The sequence below is a fragment of the Anopheles darlingi genome, chromosome 2, assembly GCF_943734745.1.
Source record: "Anopheles darlingi chromosome 2, idAnoDarlMG_H_01, whole genome shotgun sequence".
Taxonomy (NCBI): domain Eukaryota; kingdom Metazoa; phylum Arthropoda; class Insecta; order Diptera; family Culicidae; genus Anopheles; species Anopheles darlingi.
In genome coordinates, this window is record NC_064874.1 from 87,214,902 (window position 1) to 87,231,901 (window position 17,000).

At 50.7% G+C, this 17,000-nt stretch overlaps 6 protein-coding genes across 6 annotated transcripts in view; 4 read left to right on the top strand and 2 right to left on the bottom strand.

The window, feature by feature from the left end:
- Positions 1 to 17,000, top strand: part of LOC125952825 (protein expanded) — a 157,497-nt gene that overhangs the window by 58,687 nt on the left and 81,810 nt on the right. The gene's annotated exons all lie outside the window — the stretch shown is intronic.
- On the top strand, positions 229 to 7,649 carry LOC125952842 (calmodulin-lysine N-methyltransferase). Its single transcript, XM_049682576.1, has 2 exons — positions 229 to 399; positions 5,965 to 7,649. Exon 2 carries the CDS (start codon positions 6,150 to 6,152, stop codon positions 7,638 to 7,640), a length of 1,491 nt encoding a protein of 496 aa, XP_049538533.1. The 5' UTR covers positions 229 to 399; positions 5,965 to 6,149; the 3' UTR covers positions 7,641 to 7,649.
- On the bottom strand, positions 7,693 to 10,926 carry LOC125952849 (zinc finger protein 248). Its single transcript, XM_049682584.1, has 4 exons — positions 10,345 to 10,926; positions 10,048 to 10,280; positions 9,838 to 9,984; positions 7,693 to 9,769 (listed from the first exon to the last, which is right to left on the bottom strand). The coding sequence occupies exons 1-4, from the start codon at positions 10,468 to 10,470 to the stop codon at positions 9,076 to 9,078; spliced, it is 1,200 nt and encodes a 399-aa protein (XP_049538541.1). The 5' UTR covers positions 10,471 to 10,926; the 3' UTR covers positions 7,693 to 9,075.
- On the top strand, positions 11,191 to 13,699 carry LOC125952857 (CKLF-like MARVEL transmembrane domain-containing protein 4). The gene is made up of 3 exons (XM_049682598.1): positions 11,191 to 11,709; positions 12,430 to 12,867; positions 12,946 to 13,699. The coding sequence occupies exons 2-3, from the start codon at positions 12,481 to 12,483 to the stop codon at positions 13,087 to 13,089; spliced, it is 531 nt and encodes a 176-aa protein (XP_049538555.1). The 5' UTR covers positions 11,191 to 11,709; positions 12,430 to 12,480; the 3' UTR covers positions 13,090 to 13,699.
- Positions 13,802 to 15,691, top strand: LOC125952839 (T-cell activation inhibitor, mitochondrial). The gene is made up of 4 exons (XM_049682574.1): positions 13,802 to 13,909; positions 13,979 to 14,587; positions 14,656 to 14,968; positions 15,038 to 15,691. Exons 1-4 carry the CDS (start codon positions 13,887 to 13,889, stop codon positions 15,653 to 15,655), a joined length of 1,563 nt encoding a protein of 520 aa, XP_049538531.1. The 5' UTR covers positions 13,802 to 13,886; the 3' UTR covers positions 15,656 to 15,691.
- LOC125952862 (ER membrane protein complex subunit 5) lies at positions 15,878 to 16,450 on the bottom strand. The gene is made up of 3 exons (XM_049682604.1): positions 16,319 to 16,450; positions 16,203 to 16,255; positions 15,878 to 16,146 (listed from the first exon to the last, which is right to left on the bottom strand). Exons 1-3 carry the CDS (start codon positions 16,392 to 16,394, stop codon positions 15,907 to 15,909), a joined length of 369 nt encoding a protein of 122 aa, XP_049538561.1. The 5' UTR covers positions 16,395 to 16,450; the 3' UTR covers positions 15,878 to 15,906.

Consider the following 17,000-nt stretch of genomic DNA (forward strand, 5'->3'; position numbering starts at 1 on the left):
CCGAATATCCCCCTGTCTCGGTGTCTCGGTGGCCATCAATCAGTATTATGTTTAATTAGTGCGAGGACAGCTGTTCGCGTGTTTGTGAACCGAAGCCGAACGAACGTGATCTATCTCTCTCGCCGGTTCGTCCACCATCGCCCAACGTTCATTCGTTTTGGTTTGCTAGTGCGATTGGGTCAGCCGACAGATTGGCCACCCAACACACTCCTTTGGGGCGGCACAACGTCTCCGAGAGTATTCTAAGCTGCTGCTGCTGCTGCTGCTGCCGCAACGACTGCTAAGGGTGCCTTCGTGTGGAAGGGGGGGAGCAAAAGGCAGGTCAAGCTGGCATGGTATTGGAGCACGTGTCTTCCCAGTGGCTGGCGGCACCGATAAGCAGATAAACCATCTTGTGAGGTGAGTATTAGGTCTGGCGTTTGGTGAGTGAGTGAGCGGATATCTGCAATCTGCAACCTGCACAGCACAACGACTGCAACTTTGTGCTAGAAGCCTTTGCACACCGTTTATCATCTGTTGCGCCTGCAGATATCTCTGCGGTGTTTTGGCGCGCCACGCGCGCCGTTCCGTTTCGCAAATCGATTGCCACGCAGAAAACGGACCTCTTGCGGAGGAGCTGCTCGTCTCGGCTGGCTGGCTAAAAGGATGATTTATCGGGGGAAAGGGCTATATAGGCACGGGTGCGAAGGTGTGTTGCCCCGTAAGATACCGAATATATGTGCGCCAAACGGGGCCAGGCTGATGGACACTGGCGGAAATAAGAAGGAAATTTGGCTTTGCGGTCATAGCCAGCAGCTGGTTGCGTTCGCATAAGAGATAATAGCAAGAGGGATGAAGCCAATGGAGGCGCCTGGTACTAGGCGCCTCCATGGCATACCATAAGCTGACCGTTATCGATTCCAATGGCGGGTAATGAATCCAACCAGCCACGATGGGAAATATTTAGAACGTTCCCGTACACTAAAATTTAAATACCATTCCCGACAATCCATCGTTACAACGAGCAAAACGACCCGATACGAGTTCCAAGCATTTCGTGGGGGTTTTCTTTGGCATGCTGGCCAGCTGGCTAGCTAAAGGATGGTCGGAGCTTATGGTCGGAATGTTTACGTCTCGACCAGCGGTAGGTTTTCAATGGGTAAAATCATCCCAAATCCAGCATCCCAGAAACCCAATATACGCGGGGTAAAGGGTAGAGGGTGCAAGGGAACCAAACCAAACCACCCCCGGTGGCCGCACTGGCCGCACTGGCGAGCGCAATTTAATGTTTGAAAGATTAAAACAGATGGATACAATATTCTTTTATTGCCCGGTGTGCCTAGTTAGCCAGCCGCCTTGTGGTTGTGGTGTGTCCGTTGTAGTTTATCTGGCATTGGCGTTCAACCCCATCCGTCCGTCCGTCCGTTCGTCGGCTGGAGCACCGGAGGAGATGAGATTAAACGTTTCGCAATTGAAAGACGCAATACCAATGCCAAAAGGGAGGGCGGAAAGAATGATTTCAGCAAATTGTTTTCTCTACCGCGGCACAAATCACAATCCATCACACACAATGCAAAAGGGGAATGCTGGTGCTGGTGGTCGGCAATGTGGTTTGAAGCAACAGCAACTTTGCAAAACGACACACACAACCACACAAACTTGGCGGGGGGAAAGGAAGTATTATTTTCAATAAAGTTTCCTGCCCGCAGCCACAGTCTGTCCGATTCCGTCCAACCGAGGCCAGATGGCGATAAAAGTGAAAATAACGAATCCGTGCTCCGAACCGCCCGCTGACCAGACTCAGAATTCACACACAAACAAATCATTAAAAAAAACCGGGCTGTGACACGAAATGCAAATGCCAACCGGTCCGGAAACCGCAGACCAGGTCATGAGCTGTTGCATCGTCGTTCGCTTTCGTGCGCCTTGGACAGGAAGCAAAGCGGCCTCTAATTAGGAATCGCTTCAATCGCTACCACGCTGCACACACACACACACACAGACACCGTCACGACGTTTGGGATCTCCTTCTAAGTTTAGTTCAAATCTTAGGAGACACATTCGCGGTGCGCGACCGAACAAGCGGCCGCTTGATCTTGTTATTAAAAACAATTTCCTAAGAATAGGTCCCAATCAACGGTTTCGGTTTCGCGCGATTGCTTGAACCGCATAAGAGAGACAGAGAGAGAACGAGAGAGAGAGGGAGGGAACATTCCCAAAACCAAAACACCGAAGGTGAAAGCCACACCAGATCAAGATCGCATCCCACTCCATCCCAATTCCATTCCCTCGCCTCGCACCGCGCACCATCGTGGGTGGTGGGTGGGTCTGAAAATAATTTTCATTCATAAATTTTGTCGCCGATGATTCGACCCCTAACGTGCGAGCGAGCGAGCGGGCGACGGTGGTGGTGAGCGAGCGAACCGCGTGCTAAGGTGTCAACCAAGGCGTTGAAGGTCGTCTGTAGCCGGTGTAGCCGACGGTTTGATCCAGCCACCCAGCCCGACCAAAGGTAGACGGAGGCCAATGGCCCGCGGGAAAGGGGGATGCTCCCTTTCCGCACGTTTCTTCCTTCTTGTACACCGATTCATCATTCGGTTGGCATACCTTTCCCGGTCGCGGCATTCTGGCCCACGGCAATCTGGAACATCGCACGTCACACGCACCGGTGCGTCTCTCGGCCGCCAACACCATCTGCGCGTGTGTGTGTGTGTGTGTACATATGTGCGGGGGAGATGCACCCCCCGCGGGGAGACACCAACCGGGATAGAGAAACGAAAAAAAAAGAGAAAGCGAGAAATCGAGAGTGAGAGCGAGAAGCACGACGAGATAAACGAACTACCCGTCAGTGAGCCGTGTTCTGGGTGGTGCCGGGCAAATGAAACAAATTGAAAAATGAACTGAAACATGTGTTTTGAGTATCTGCCGCACATCCGCACACCGGCATCCGTGCACCTACCAGCATCTGGCCACTTCTGGGACTCACTTGGTGGCTCGATTTTCGTGCTCCTCCCTCCCCCCAAAAAAAACAACTAACGGATCGTTTGTTTGGGGCCAAGAAATGAATCATTTCCTTCTCCACACCGTCAAGGCAGAAAAGGGGGGCGGCGAAAAGGGTGTGTTGGAGTTTGTGGAGCGTTATCGGAAGCGTTGAAATGATTAACAGATGGGGGGGGGGACCATCTCGCTCGCTGGCTGGTCAGTTCGCGCTCGCTGTGCCTTTTTCGCGCGGCGTTATGCAAGTCTCTAGAACTCCAATCACGGCCTACAACAGGTTGCTTCTTGCGCTTGCCTCGCTTCTGTGTAACGGACAGGCACAAGCCGTTGGCGGCGAGCATCGTTGGGGTTTCGCGAAACGATTTATTTATAGCGATAATTGGTTTGAGATGCATGCATGCTACTGTTGGACATGTGCAGCAAGTAGTAGCAGCAGCAGCAGCAGCAGTGCGAATGGATTAATGGTTAGACGATCGTACGGCACAGACTCGAGCCGCTTGTGCCCTTTTTGCTATGGTGGCCTTGTGCTAGGGACGCGGACTTGCCAGTACAATTGCTCGCAAACAAAACGACGACCACAACGATGATGGCGACGGCTCGCTGGCCTTTAACATTTTCGCCAAACCAGCAACGCTGGTGCTGGCGGTGCGGATCCACCCGTTCGGACCGTTCGGACGTCACGGTTCGGTTGTCACGTCGAAAAACCCTTGTACGATTCCTCCGCGTGTTGCAGCTTCGATCAACAACTTGCTCGCGCAACGAGCGCGCGCGCGCGCATTGAAGCAGTAAATCCAGGATCGTTTAATCGAACCCGGTCCTCCTTCCTTCCCACAACCGATGATCATCTACTTGACAGCCGTAACCTTGTCGAGATGACTTATGATGGTCCGGTGGACCGGTCTCTGTTGGATCACTTCCACCACTTGAACCGAGTAGCCTTTTTGGAGTGAAGGAAAATCGTAAGCGCAGAGCAGCGCATCGTAGACTTGGTGTGGCCAGTGACGCAATCTTTGGCGCGATGAGTTATCGTCGCGGAACGGCCGGTTCTTCGGCAGCGCGAATCTCTGCCCTTCGCGACGTTCTGTTCTGGCGCCGACACTGCTGCAATCCCACCTGTGTGGTATGTTTGGCGTCCTTCTTGGCTTCTTGGCGGGAGTATTCTTAGATCCAAAAATCCTAAACGTTATGACGATGCCTTTTTTTTGCTCGACCATTTGTTGGTGATATTTTTATTTGCGTTGGCCGCAACCATCCCCGGCTCAATGGTTCCCCCGCTGGTCACCCGCCGGTTCGGTGACATTTAATGTTTTCGGCGCTCGATGTCGGCGCCGAACGGGAATCAGGAAGAGACCAACCGACCGACCAACCGACCAACCGTCCGTACGACTCGGTCGGACAGAAACCCCGTTTCGAATTGTGACGGAACGCAAATGATTTACCGTTCGGCAAGTGATGGGATTTATTTTTAACGCCCCTACCATAATCCAATCCAATGCAAACGACTTGCGAACTGAAACCGCTCGTTAGTAAAGCAGTAAAGATTGGACGCCCATAATGGTTGCGATCGGGATATGCAGACATTGGCGAGCGGTGCAGCTACCCCCCGCCGGTTGCACTTACTGGTTGGCAGAATGGTGATGGTTTGCCGCGGCGCGCATTCCAATGCTTCACGTACTGCTCGTACGTGCTCTCGCCGTTTGAGCTATGGGCACATAACCGCATCATCATCAGCAGCAGCAGCAGCCATCGTGAACCGATACATTCTTCGTCGGTGCCCAATGCTTCCCAATAATCCTCCGAAAATGGCTTTTGGCAATGTCTTAGCAGCAAGGAGCAACCGTAGAGAGAAGAGAGGTCTGCGAAAACGGATGAAGCCACACGCTGGTCCCGGGCCATGTCGCTTTGACGCTTGAATGGCTCTGATCCGATCGCATCGATGGAATATATGAAAAATACTGCCAGTGAGGCCAACTGCCGAGCTATGCCAGAGCATAGCTACTATCCAGACCAATGGAGATGGCACGTTTGGCACGAGCTTATTAAGTTTGCATTACACATTCCGGCCCCAACAGTGGCGCCGACAGTGCACCATTAGTGAGGGCCAGTAAGGGGCGCGCCATAAACTTTTTGGGGCTCGAAGGCTCGAACGCGGCCAACGGCCAACAAATAGGGGTCAAATTGATACGATGCCAGATTCCGATTGGGCCGGATTGCCTTCTGTATCGGTCGGAGCGGGGGCACTATGCGAACTCTTGTGCTTTTGGCATCAACAATTGAAATGATGAACCGCAACGAGTCGTAAACATTGCTGATGGAGGTTAGTGGAGCAACAAGAATTAGCTCACTACTGTGCTCCCCCAGCCTTGATAGGGTCGAGATAAGGAAGGCCACGAGACCATCCCTACCGAAAAATTGTACGCATCGATAAGCGGTAATTGATTTACACTCCAATCGAACTCTCTATCATCGGTTACGATAAGCGGAGACTCAATTTGAATCTCAATGACGCGTGGTCGCCAGCGCTTGTCCATCGCGCTAGAGTCGATGAAACAGTCCCAACCAAAAAGCATCTCAAGTGGATCTCAACCGGAGCAGAACATCGCGCTGGACGGTAAGACGCCGCTGGTCTGGTCTAGAGGGTGGTCTTGCAATCTCTGTTTGCATTAAACCCACCGAAAGCTAACGAGAGTGTTTGCCAACAACAGCAGCGCCATGGTGTGGCTATGGGTCTGCTGCTGCTGCTGCTGCTGCTACTATAAATCCTGACCAACCGAGGGAAGGTGCCGAGGGCCGCCGGAATTGATTGTTATAAATAAACGAAGTAACCTGCGGCGCTTGTGGCGGCTGCTTAGGCGCGTATTTCGTGTAACGGGATTGAGAAGGAGATGACGATGACGAGGAGAGAGACTGTAGGTGTGTGTGTGTGTGTGTGATGGGGATATTTATTAGAATTTTCTCTCTTTTCCGACCCGCCCATCTGTCTTGCAGTGATCCGAGGTGATGTCGTCCCCCGCTACCTGGAAGTAGCAAATTGTCGTCTGTACTTCTGTGGAAACCGCATCTACGGCTGCTGCTGCCGGTTTCTCCCAAGAAAATCACCGCCTACCGGTGATGGACATGCCGCACGCTGATTGCTGACAGCGGACCACACGGTAGCGTCGCTTGCTAGCGTGATGCGCTCGACGCCGGCGACGAGGACGAGAGCGGATGCCCAGGAGGAAGCGGAGAGAACGAGGGGAGGCGATGACGGTGGCGGCGGCGGCGATGGCGAAGAGGGCGTTGGGAGCAGCCGGCGCGAAGATGACATAAATTGGAAAATGTCAACCCAGCAACAGGTGACACCAGCCCGAGCTTGGGCGACCGAGCGGTCAGCAGCACCAGCGGTGGCGATGGTCACCGAAGCGCCAGCAGACGTCGATGAGGAGCAGCAAACCGGCCACCACCCTTCCGCTGTAGTGGTGGATGAGCAGAATAATCCAATTAAATCGTTGCGACGGCAACGGCACTGTGATATTACCACTACGAAGAATACGATTGAGATGGCACCGGCTAGCATGCCAGCGCTAGTCGGCGATACGGAGCGCCATCGTTTACGACGAACTGCGGCGATCGTACCCGACGAGGATGACGATGGTGAAGGTGGCGGCGGCGGCGAAGGGACACTAACAAATACTAGCGAAGCACCGTCGGACGATTGTGACGTCAGCGGTGGAACGGTGGTTGATGATAGCAATGGTGGCAAGCGCGGACCACAAGAGCAACACCGTGATACGACCAACAACAATGGCCATCTGCTGCTGGTGGAACGGAAGCCAGATAAAACGGTCAACGCACGGCGTCGGTGGAAGCTGCTTGCCAAGGCACTGCGCCATGATTCCAGTGAGGACGATCAGTTCTCCAAGTTCAACCTGATCGAGGCAGACCGAGCCGGGGACGAGAAGGATGACAATGTGTACGTGTACCGGTTGTACGACCGGTATCGGCTCAAGATCCGGTTGATCGGCCCGGAGAGACCGTGGACGGCAACGGAGCTGATTGGATTCAACAATACGGGCAACATCTGCGTGTGGCCATCGGAGGAAGCGCTCGCGTACTATATCCTCTCGCATCTGCCCCTATTCGATGGTACGAAGGTGCTCGAGCTCGGTGGCGGTATGACGTGCCTTGCCGGGCTCGTCCTGGCCAAGTACGGGCAGCCGGCATTCGTCCACGTAACCGATGGTAACGAGCTGTCGGTCGAGAACGTACGCAAGTCGCTGGTGTTGAACAAGTTCAATTGCACGATCAAATCGTCCGTGCTGAAATGGGACGGCCGGACGGTACGGGAGTTGACCGGTGGTGAGCACTATCAGTTTATCCTTTCGGCAGACTGTCTGTTCTTCGACGAGTCCCGGTCGCAGCTGATCGATACGGTGTGGTTGTTGTTGGCCGAGGAAGGTGTCGCACTGATAACGGCTCCTCGTAGAGGTAACACGTTGAGCCTGTTCCTCAACGAGTGCGTTGCACGGGGTTTCCATTATGAGCTGCTGCAGTGTTACAATGAAGCGATCTGGGCGCGGCACCTGGAGCTGAAGCTAATGGACGGTTACGATGAAAACACGCACTATCCGCTGCTGGTCAAGATGTATAAATACGCACACGGTTCCGTACTGCATCGACTGTGACGCTGAGAGTGAATCAAACTTGGTCTTGGCCCTTTCATCGTAGAAATACCAATCCCTAAGCCTACTCCTCGCCTTGGAGACTTTTCCAACATTTCCATAGCAACAAAGCAATACGCACAAATGCCGCTGACGTCGACGAGGCCTACTGAGGTGCATCAGAAGGTATGGCAAACAACGGGATCCTACAACAACAGCAGTGAACTGTGGCCTTTACCTGCGGCAGAAGCAGCGCCTCAGCCAAGGGAGGACACCAGCAATAGCCATGTTTGATTGATACGTACACTTAATTAGCGCGCTCTCAGCGTAATTTCATTTCAAGTCCATCCTGTGTGTTGCACCTCGATGTACCACGGACCATTAATGCCAACCAGATCAGGAGATGCCAGGATGGATGGCGTGAGGCAACAGGAACAGGAAATATTGTTTTATTTTAGATTTTGTTGTCACCGGACCATACCAGCGTGGCTTTTAGGTGTTAAGAGGGAAATTCGCCCCGCTCTTCGCATATCCCATGCCTGCTGCCCAGAACTCTTCATTCTCAGTAGTTACCCGACCTACGGGGCAGTGGCAACGAAGCAAAATTATGCCAGTAGCGTAACAAAAATGAGGTGTGGGGGGGTACAGTATTGAAACTCTTGGACATTCGGTCATTATTTAGCTCTAAAAACAAGTAGGTAGGTATGAACACGGTCTTGTCCTTTCTCTATCTCTCTCAATCTTTCTCATTCTGCCTCCGTTATCAATCCATGTTTATCCGAAATCCTGTTTAGAGACATACTTTGTGATATGATAAGATGTAATTAAAGGTTAAAGGTGTGCCGTAGGCAAGCAGGAGGAGTTGTTGCGAGTTAGTGCGAAGCAATATGGCGGGTTCCATTAGCAGGCGGCATCGGTTCCGCTCGTGGGATTTCGATGTTTAGTCTAGCAACATGACCAATCTCAATAACTATAACCAAAGTGGTGTACGCAGCGAGGGCACATTTTGTTGTGAAATCCAAGTAGAAACCCTCACTCACTCCCCGCACACGGGCACAGTCGTTCTTCCATATAAATTACGAGGAATCTAGAAGTACCAGGGGACAAGGAGAGAGTATTTTGGTGGAATAATCCCTAGAACTAAGCAGTATCCTAAACCGCACTCCCATCTATCAACTCGATGTTCGAGAATTCAGGATGTGTAGGAATGCGTCGGGCATGAAACAGGCGATGCAGCACCACGGCCCGGTGATTCACAAACTCCACAGATTACCAGACGAGCAATAGAAGGTTTTCCTATTTCATTCGCAATAATGTTTATTAAATACTGAGTAAATAAATCACGGATGTATCGAATGTTAGTGATGCGTGTGTTTGTGTGTGTGTATGTGTCGTTGATGTGATGTTTGAGTGATTGATGACGGTAGCTGCTTGTTTAGCTGTAGCCCGGCTCCCTTGTTTAATAGGGATGCAACCGTTGTACCGGATGCATCTGGTTGTGATGGTAGCTTTGCTGAGGTGGTGGCGGAGCCGAACCTTCACCTTGCGCTGGATGTACCGGATGAGGCAGCATTCCCAAACCCACACCTAACGGGCTCGATCCAAGGCCGTGCACTGCCAGCGCGATTGGATTTTGTATCTGCGGTGGATGCGATGGCATCAGGGAACCGGGGGCCGACCCGGAGCCGACGGTTGGCCCAGCCGTGGTACCGTGCTCCATGCGCATGTGTCCGTTGAGAGTGTCGAGCGTGGCAAACGCCTTGTGACACTCGTGGCACTTGTAGTTCTCGTTCGATCGATCGTTCATGTGGATCTTCCGCTTATGTGCCACCATGTCCCGGTTGCGGCTAAAGCTTTTGGCACAGATGTCGCAGTGATAGTTCTTGATGCCCGAGTGCGAAATCATATGACGCGTCAGATCGCCCGATGTGATGAATCCCTTGTTGCACGACGGACATACGTGGTCCCGCTCGTTGGTGTGGATTTTCTTGTGCGCCTGGAAGTTGCCCAGTGCTGAGAACTGTTTGCTGCAGATTTCACACTGATACGGCCGCTCACCAGTGTGCGTGCGGATGTGGATAGCGAGATTGTGCTTCTGGGCGAACCGGCGCGTGCAGTAATCACAGGCAAAAGGTTTCTCTCCCGAATGGGTTCTGTGGGATTGAGCAGGAGGATATATTTTAGTGGATGTGCTTCTCTGTACGTGTTGCTTCCAACCTACCGTAGATGCATCTGCAGCTGAGCGGCACATTTGAACGTCTTGTGACACTGATAACAGGTCTGTGGAATCTTTGGCATCGGTTTCGGTCCCCGCTTCTTCCGCTCCTCCGGTAGCTTCGGTTTATATCGCTTTCTGCTGCCAGATTTCCTAAAAAAAAAAACACAGCCGGTTTTAAAAAGGATTCCCGAGTGTGCGATCGTTCAGACAAACTTTTTAGTGGTTTTGTGTTCCTGCCCGTCGCACTTTGGATCGGAAAGTAGCCACGAATCGTCGGTCATCGTTTCCTTGTCCAGCACGTTACTGTAAACCCCGGTCATCAGTCCGATGTACTGGCGTAACCGCATATCCGAGTTTTCGCACTGCTGCTTGAGGTGGAACGCCACACCCAGCCGGTACATGCAGTTGTTGCAGATGGTGGTCGGCAATCCGTCATTTTTGGACACCTAGAAGAATGCACGGGTTAGTCGGAAATCGGAGCGAAACAAACCGGGAAACGGGGATATCTACCTTGATGTTCGAACACATAACGAGCATATCGGCGGGTGCCATCGCCACGAGATCCGTGCTGAAGATGGAGGTAAAAACACCTTCCTCCAGACACACCCTGCATAACCGGCTGATGTTATAGTCCATCCGGGGCCAAGGAAACGATTTCCAGCGGAAAAACGAGCACTAACTTCCCAGAGAATTCGGGTCCGGGCGACAGAAAAACTCGATAACAAACTGTTTTTAAAGGGGTAGCCAAAACTGTTGCTGGAGGCAGAAAGAGCTTGCAGAGGCCCTGGCGCAGTTTCCGAATGATTAATAGCAAAAAATGTGTCCTCATCTCTTTTTTAATGATAGTAAGATGGAGGCTTTTTCCAATTCATTAGGTTTATCTGAACCATTTTTGTCATAGAAAAGATTTGAAATCTCGATGAATTGTTGATGATTTGGAAGGAGGTCTGAAATATTCGTAACTATGAGTAGGTGGATTGGTTAAATTGGGCGCACTTTCCGAACGAAATCGACGGCGCGAGTTGCAAATGATGCTAATTCATTTTTATCACCCTTATCTTTACCACTAAATTCACGTAAAAAGGCCAAACAAGATAATAAGTTCCCACTTTTTATAGCGATTTTTGAACCAAAACAATGCTACAGTGCCACGCAGGCCATTTTTCGCTCATAATTTTCTTTTTTAATGAATATTTTGGTTTATTTTGGATAAAATGTGCGTATTTTATTGACTATCACTGTGACATGTCGTCGTTTACATCACTGCGAGTTTAGGAGTCAAAAGAAGCATCTGCCGAGAAGACCGTGCTCAAGCTGAGTTCAGTCCGAAGCGCGCTTGTGTTTGTGATTCGCATAATTTCCAATGCCGGGCTTTTCGTTTCGCTTTCTTGGTATTTTCCGTATAAATTAACTACCCTCGAGCGATTGGTGCTTTTCTCCCTACTGATCTTTTCAAAATCTCTCGAATGTTAGTTATGCTTCCGATGCGGCCTTGAAATTTCCTTCGTTTCTTGGAAGGGGGAGGAATCAACAACACACCCATCACCCGCTGCCACCCGTCGCCAGCCAACGTTGAAGATTATGGGTTTCGCGCCGCAAATACGCCTCCAAAATCGGTCTGCGAGATAGTCCGGGATCTGTGTCGACACGCTCGTTTATTCGCGGCTCAATCTTGTCCAACGACCACGAAACCAACCGTCCGTGCGTGCGTGCGTGCGTACAAGCGATCGAGGACGAGCGTGTAGGCGAGTGAAAGTGTAGGAGCGCGGGTTGCTGCGCAGCTCATCTTCTCAACAAGTGTCCAACAACGGTCGTCCCGTATTCAATTAGCACCAAGTTCGGTCTCGTCCGTCTTAGAATCTAGTCAAACAACAGGTGAGAAGAGACGGGCTAGCGGCCAAGCCCGTTCTTGACGTGGCCTTCGATTTCTCCAGATTCGATCAGCGGGGCGTCTTGGGGCTGATTTCCTTGAGATGGGGTTCTAGAGTGACATCAGCAGGGCGCTCCTTGAGTCATCGGCTATTCTGGTTACTAGATCTGCAGTGCATTTCAAGCATTGCAGCAACAAAACGACCAAAAGTGCTGTATGACCCCACGATGTGCGTGATTAATTTGAAAATGTGACCTATGGTGGGTGCCAGGAACAGCAGCCACATCTTGATAGCGATTACTTCATCTGTTCTCTATTATTAAATTAAGGCCACTCTGGATGGCCAGCGTGCTCACACAAGGCGCGCATTATCAGCTCGTCGCTAAATAGGAGCTGAAACACAAGAAAGTAGTGCCCATTCGGATCAATTTTTGGTGAACATCATAAAGGTGTGAAAAATGCCTCCATGTTCCCACCCTGCTGTGGGCCACGCGTTGCTTTCCATGGGTCAAGCGTAATAATGTTGGCGCGCGCAATGCTCCATTACTCACGCCTTTCGTTTTGGTTCACTTTCTCCTCGCGAGTTTGCTATCGATTTTATCGCAAAGTGGCGCTAGACACGGCGCATCTGAAAGGGTGCTTATCGTACGCGATTCCCTGACGACCATGGATCCGTGAATAATCTGGGATTTTAATAAGATTTTTCTGTGTTCGCTTTCTTCAAGCCCCTTCAATTCGTAGCACAACGTAAAGTGACCACAAAGTTTGGAAGGACGATGGCCGAATTTACGCAAACCGCAACCGTCACCCAGCAGCAAACGGTCGTGCAGCCGTACATTCGCTACGATCCGGAGTACATCCGCACGATACCAGGCATCGTTAAAATCGTGTGCGTAGTACTGAACCTCATCGGTTTCATATGCATAGAGTTCTCGTACTTTAGCTACCGACCGCAGGGTAGCTTCTTCAACACGGTCGCCATGCTCGGGTTCTGGTTTAGCGGCATTATGCTCGTGTTTTATCTGTTTCACGTTTGTGAAAAGTTTCACAAAATCCCGTGGCTAAAAATAGAGCTGTACTTCTGTGTGGCCTGGGCCCTGCTCTACATGCTGGCCTCATCCATTGCGGCCGCCACCAGCATCGAGGCCTTTCAGGCAGCTGCGGTAAGAAACCAGCGAACTAGTTTATGGTCGATAAAGCATCGCTCTCTCTCTCTAACGTTAAAATGCTTTCCATTGCAGTTCTTCGGGTACTGTGCCATGATCGGGTACGGATTTGATGCCTTCCTCAAGTTCAAAAGTGTCCGTAGTGGGGAGATTGCTCAGGGCTCACGAACCGTCCATGTACAGCAACAGCAACAAACCGTCTCAACACTTACGGCATAAAACCTCCCCTCCCCACGGGAGCCATCCAAATTCAACGTTCATGCGCGGAGTGTCCTTGGGCACGAGTCCTCTCGAAGGAAGTATACGCTACTTCACACGCCTTTCGTCCGTACTGTAGGGAGATAGTGAGTCGGTTGCGGATAGTTTCATTTCAGTATATTAACGCCATGCGCCATAAAGTACTACTTATTGTTAATTGTTAGGGTGTGCTCCCGGCAGCTGTGTTCTAGGGACAGATTTGCTAGGTTTTAAGAGACCCACACAACACGCACACACACATACGTGCACTTTAGGAGGACAAAAGATCAGGAATCTCATCGAAACACAATCAGATTGAAACCACTCGAGCGACCACTTAGCAGCTACACCGAAGCCTTATATGTACATTTACTGCGAGATTTTAACTATTGTTTTAACCAAGCACCGTGGAATCCTCTTTATCCCGCCCTTTTTGCGGTGAACGTGAAACTCTTTTGAATATTAAGCGAATGAGCTGTTATTAGTCGGGCAATAGCTCTGTAGAAGGGACAGCTTTACATAATCGCTGCGTGTTGCACGTATTTTGAGAAATAAATCGTATACACCCTCCGAGTATCCGAGGCGGATCAATCCCCCAGTAACGTTTCGTTTAAAACGCCCGAAAGAAATCCGCCATCGCGGTGACACAAGCAAACGTCAACAGCGCTATTGTTTTGATGAAATCAGCTGTTGGCCTTGAATGGCCTTTGACCATGAAATTGCTGCGGTAACGGACTTACGTCGTAAAACAGCGTAATCGGCCAGAGACGCCTGAAAGGATGTACATTTTCTTCAAAAAATGGTAAACCTGGGAAGGGGCCCGACCCTTTGGAAGTGAGCTTTAACCTGGGTTGTGTTTCTTCACACGCAGTACTAGCCGTCCAGGCGCTCCGGCGGCCGGATCTTTCGCAGTTTTGCACCGGATGATCAGCTCGTCCGAGGTGGCCACCGCCTTACGACCGTTCTACTTTGCCGTGCACCCGGATCTGTTCGGTCGCTACCCACAGCAGCGTCAGGTGAATGAAGATTCCCTGAAACTGCTCAGTGCACACCTGGAATCGTTGCTGAAACAGCGCCGGATTCTTCCTTCAACGCCGCAAACCCTGCCCTTCTACATCCGTGCCTCAAATGAGTTGCAGGATCGGGGAACATTTAATCTCATCAAGGTGCCACTGGAGCGCACCGTCGACACGAAGCTGGTGCTCCGGCGGATACTGGAATCGTGCAATCTGCCCACGGAGTTTGTCGACAAAATGCCCTCGATGCAGGACGGTTCGAGGTCAAAGACTCGAAATGCTTTCGATGATTTCCATCAGCAGCAAACGGCACATCATCAACAATCATTTTACTACAAGAAACGATCGGAGTATAACTTCGGCAAGGAGCAGCAGGAGGATGACGAGGATGATTCTCCGTTCGAGAAGGAGTTTGATATTTTTCAATTCAAAATCAAACGGACGCGCGAAAACGAAACACTACAGTAAGTATCCATTTTCCATCGGGAGCACGCCAGCTTCTTCAATCACCCGCTCTTCGCTCTCCTTGCAGAAAGTGGCTTCGGAAGCATCTGGTAACGGCCGCAGTCCGTACGAAGGCTGTCCAAGAGTTGCGCGAGGAGGTCGAGAAGCTTAAGGAAGACGTTACGAAGCAGCTACAGCTCCGCGAGATAATTTACGACTGCGGCTGGAACGTGGAGCACTTCCGTGGATGTCTCAAGAGCCTCGAGAAGCTGGCCGAGCTGCATCCGGGTGCGATGGATGGATTGAAGGACCGCACGCTGGTATTTGCGGCTTTCACGGGCGTAAGCCTCGAAGGTCACGTTATGCTGTTCACCGGCGATGTTCAACGGAATTGGTTAGAGGTGAGAAGACTCCATAGTTCCAGTTTGTATAGTTTAAAATATATAATGATCCTTCGAATTTCCTTGCAGCTTATCAAAACGATCGACAAGCACGATAGTTACCTGAGCAAACTGCCGGCGTACGAGTATGCGTTGTCGCAGGTTCTGCGCAACATACGCATCGGCCGAAGGAAGTTTATGCCCAAGGCACAGGCCATGGCGTACGCTTCTCACTTACGCAAGATCACCACCGCGCTGCTGGATTACCTGGGTCGCTCAAAGTTCCCGAAATCATGGCCAGAAAGCCTCTCACAGTTCGAGCTGGTGGTGGAATCGGAAGCAGGCCCACTGATGGTAAGCCCCACGGGTCAGCTGATTGTACCGGCAACCTGTCCCGGTTCCCTGGTGGTCGATTTCTTCACCAACCATCTGGCCGAGGCGCTCGAGAAGCAGAAATCGTACGATCAGCAGAAGTACGTCGAGCGAGATCTGCATGCACGCTGCTTGGCCCAGTTTCGGTTGCTTTCGCTGACGAAGGATGACTCCGTGACACCCGATCGGATGATCGAGTGTCTTGAGAAGCTGTTGGGAAAGACAGGTACATCCAGTGGCGAGCTGGAGCTGGCCGATCTGAACCTTAACATCACGACATATTACTCCGTGTTGACCGATGGTACGGTTTGTATACCGTGGGATTGGAAGCAATAGAGCAACACTGTTCCTTAGTCAAGTCAATTGGTCAAGGTACCTGCTTAGCGTTTGTGTCACGTGTATGTGTGCCATTTCGTGTGTGTTTTAGCGGAACCGACGCGGGTTTTAAGAGGATAGCGGTGTGAATCGAGCGTAACAAAAGACAATAAACGGTGGCCAAGCGGCCAAACAGGAGGTCATTCAGTGTTACACTCGTAGGTGAATGATTTTAATTAGAATAATGGTGTGTTTTTGGTAGCTTGGTACAATCATTCTTGTAACGCGTCCGATGCGTACACTCGATCGTAAGCCTCCGGGTTCAGTGGCTCATAAAAGGGCGAAAGTGCTTTGCCGCGATGGTTGAAGGTGTAGAACGACGGTATGTTCGAAAGCGTTTCCCACGACTTGGCCTGCAAATCTACCGCCGCCCGGATCTCCTTAAACTCTCCCACCACCTGCAGGATGTTGTAGATGATGAGCAGCAGGCTGGCGATGGCTTGGAATACGATCTGCGAGAGGAGGGATTAGTTATCCGATGGAATCGGGGATCCGGGGAACTACTCACATCGATAGGCAACTGCGTAAACTCCTGTTCCGTGATCCGGAGGTAGGCACGGTCTGTAAAAAGCCGGAATGTTCGGTTAGCTCCGGGCAACCGCTAGTGGCAAGGAGGGTACTTACGTTGTGCCGCCGAATATGCCGCATGCAGCAGGGACAGAAATCCCAGAACAATTTGTAATTTACTGAAAAAAGCCATGCTGAAATCGGTGAGATAAATTATTATTTATTTTTGGTATAAAATAATGGAAATTGATTTGACGTTTGAAATCCGAAGTTGCTATCTGGGAGAATAGGAAACCTCTTCATACCAGAATTCAAAGCGGCAAAACAATTCCCAGAGAAATTAAAAATGTAGGGTCGCCAAGAGAAAATCGCCATAAGTAGCCGTTTAGCTGAATGGAGCATTTTTTACGAGCAAATAAATGAATTTTATATAAATTAATCCTGTACGAGCGTTTTGAATTTCGAATTGCCGGACGCGAATATTTTCGAAGAGTTGTGCCACACGAATACACCCGCATTTGGTGCGTACGACACGAATTCCGAGTGTACGTACACGAGTGCGTTTCGGTGTGTAATTTCGAACAATGGGTTCGTTCGAAAACATTATCAAAATCACAAATTTGTTTGTTAAGCAGCAAAATCATTTTATTAATCTGGAACGATCGAAAATGGTGGACTGAGAAAAATGGAATAATCATAAAGCTATTCCATTAGGATATCCACTCTCCGGACTATCAGTGCCCTAATCTTTAGGTGGTCCAAATAAAAATATGAAAATCCGATTTTCGAAAAACGCAGG

Bases quoted from the DNA above. Each gene is read 5' to 3' on its own strand.
- LOC125952842 (XM_049682576.1), top strand. From the start codon at position 6,150: ATGCGCTCGACGCCGGCGACGAGGACGAGAGCGGATGCCCAGGAGGAA.
- LOC125952849 (XM_049682584.1), bottom strand. From the start codon at position 10,470: ATGGACTATAACATCAGCCGGTTATGCAGGGTGTGTCTGGAGGAAGGT. The intron at 10,281-10,344 runs GTAGATATCCCC...GCATTCTTCTAG, and splicing joins TTATGTGTTCGAACATCAAG to GTGTCCAAAAATGACGGATT. The intron at 9,770-9,837 runs GTAGGTTGGAAG...TCAATCCCACAG, and splicing joins CAGCTGCAGATGCATCTACG to AACCCATTCGGGAGAGAAAC.
- LOC125952857 (XM_049682598.1), top strand. From the start codon at position 12,481: ATGGCCGAATTTACGCAAACCGCAACCGTCACCCAGCAGCAAACGGTC. The intron at 12,868-12,945 runs GTAAGAAACCAG...TTTCCATTGCAG, and splicing joins AGGCCTTTCAGGCAGCTGCG to TTCTTCGGGTACTGTGCCAT.
- LOC125952839 (XM_049682574.1), top strand. From the start codon at position 13,887: ATGTACATTTTCTTCAAAAAATG. The intron at 13,910-13,978 runs GTAAACCTGGGA...CTTCACACGCAG, and splicing joins TACATTTTCTTCAAAAAATG to TACTAGCCGTCCAGGCGCTC. The intron at 14,588-14,655 runs GTAAGTATCCAT...CTCTCCTTGCAG, and splicing joins CGCGAAAACGAAACACTACA to AAAGTGGCTTCGGAAGCATC.
- LOC125952862 (XM_049682604.1), bottom strand. From the start codon at position 16,394: ATGGCTTTTTTCAGTAAATTACAAATTGTTCTGGGATTTCTGTCCCTG. The intron at 16,256-16,318 runs GTAAGTACCCTC...GGCTTTTTACAG, and splicing joins GGCATATTCGGCGGCACAAC to ACCGTGCCTACCTCCGGATC. The intron at 16,147-16,202 runs GTGAGTAGTTCC...CTCCTCTCGCAG, and splicing joins TTACGCAGTTGCCTATCGAT to ATCGTATTCCAAGCCATCGC.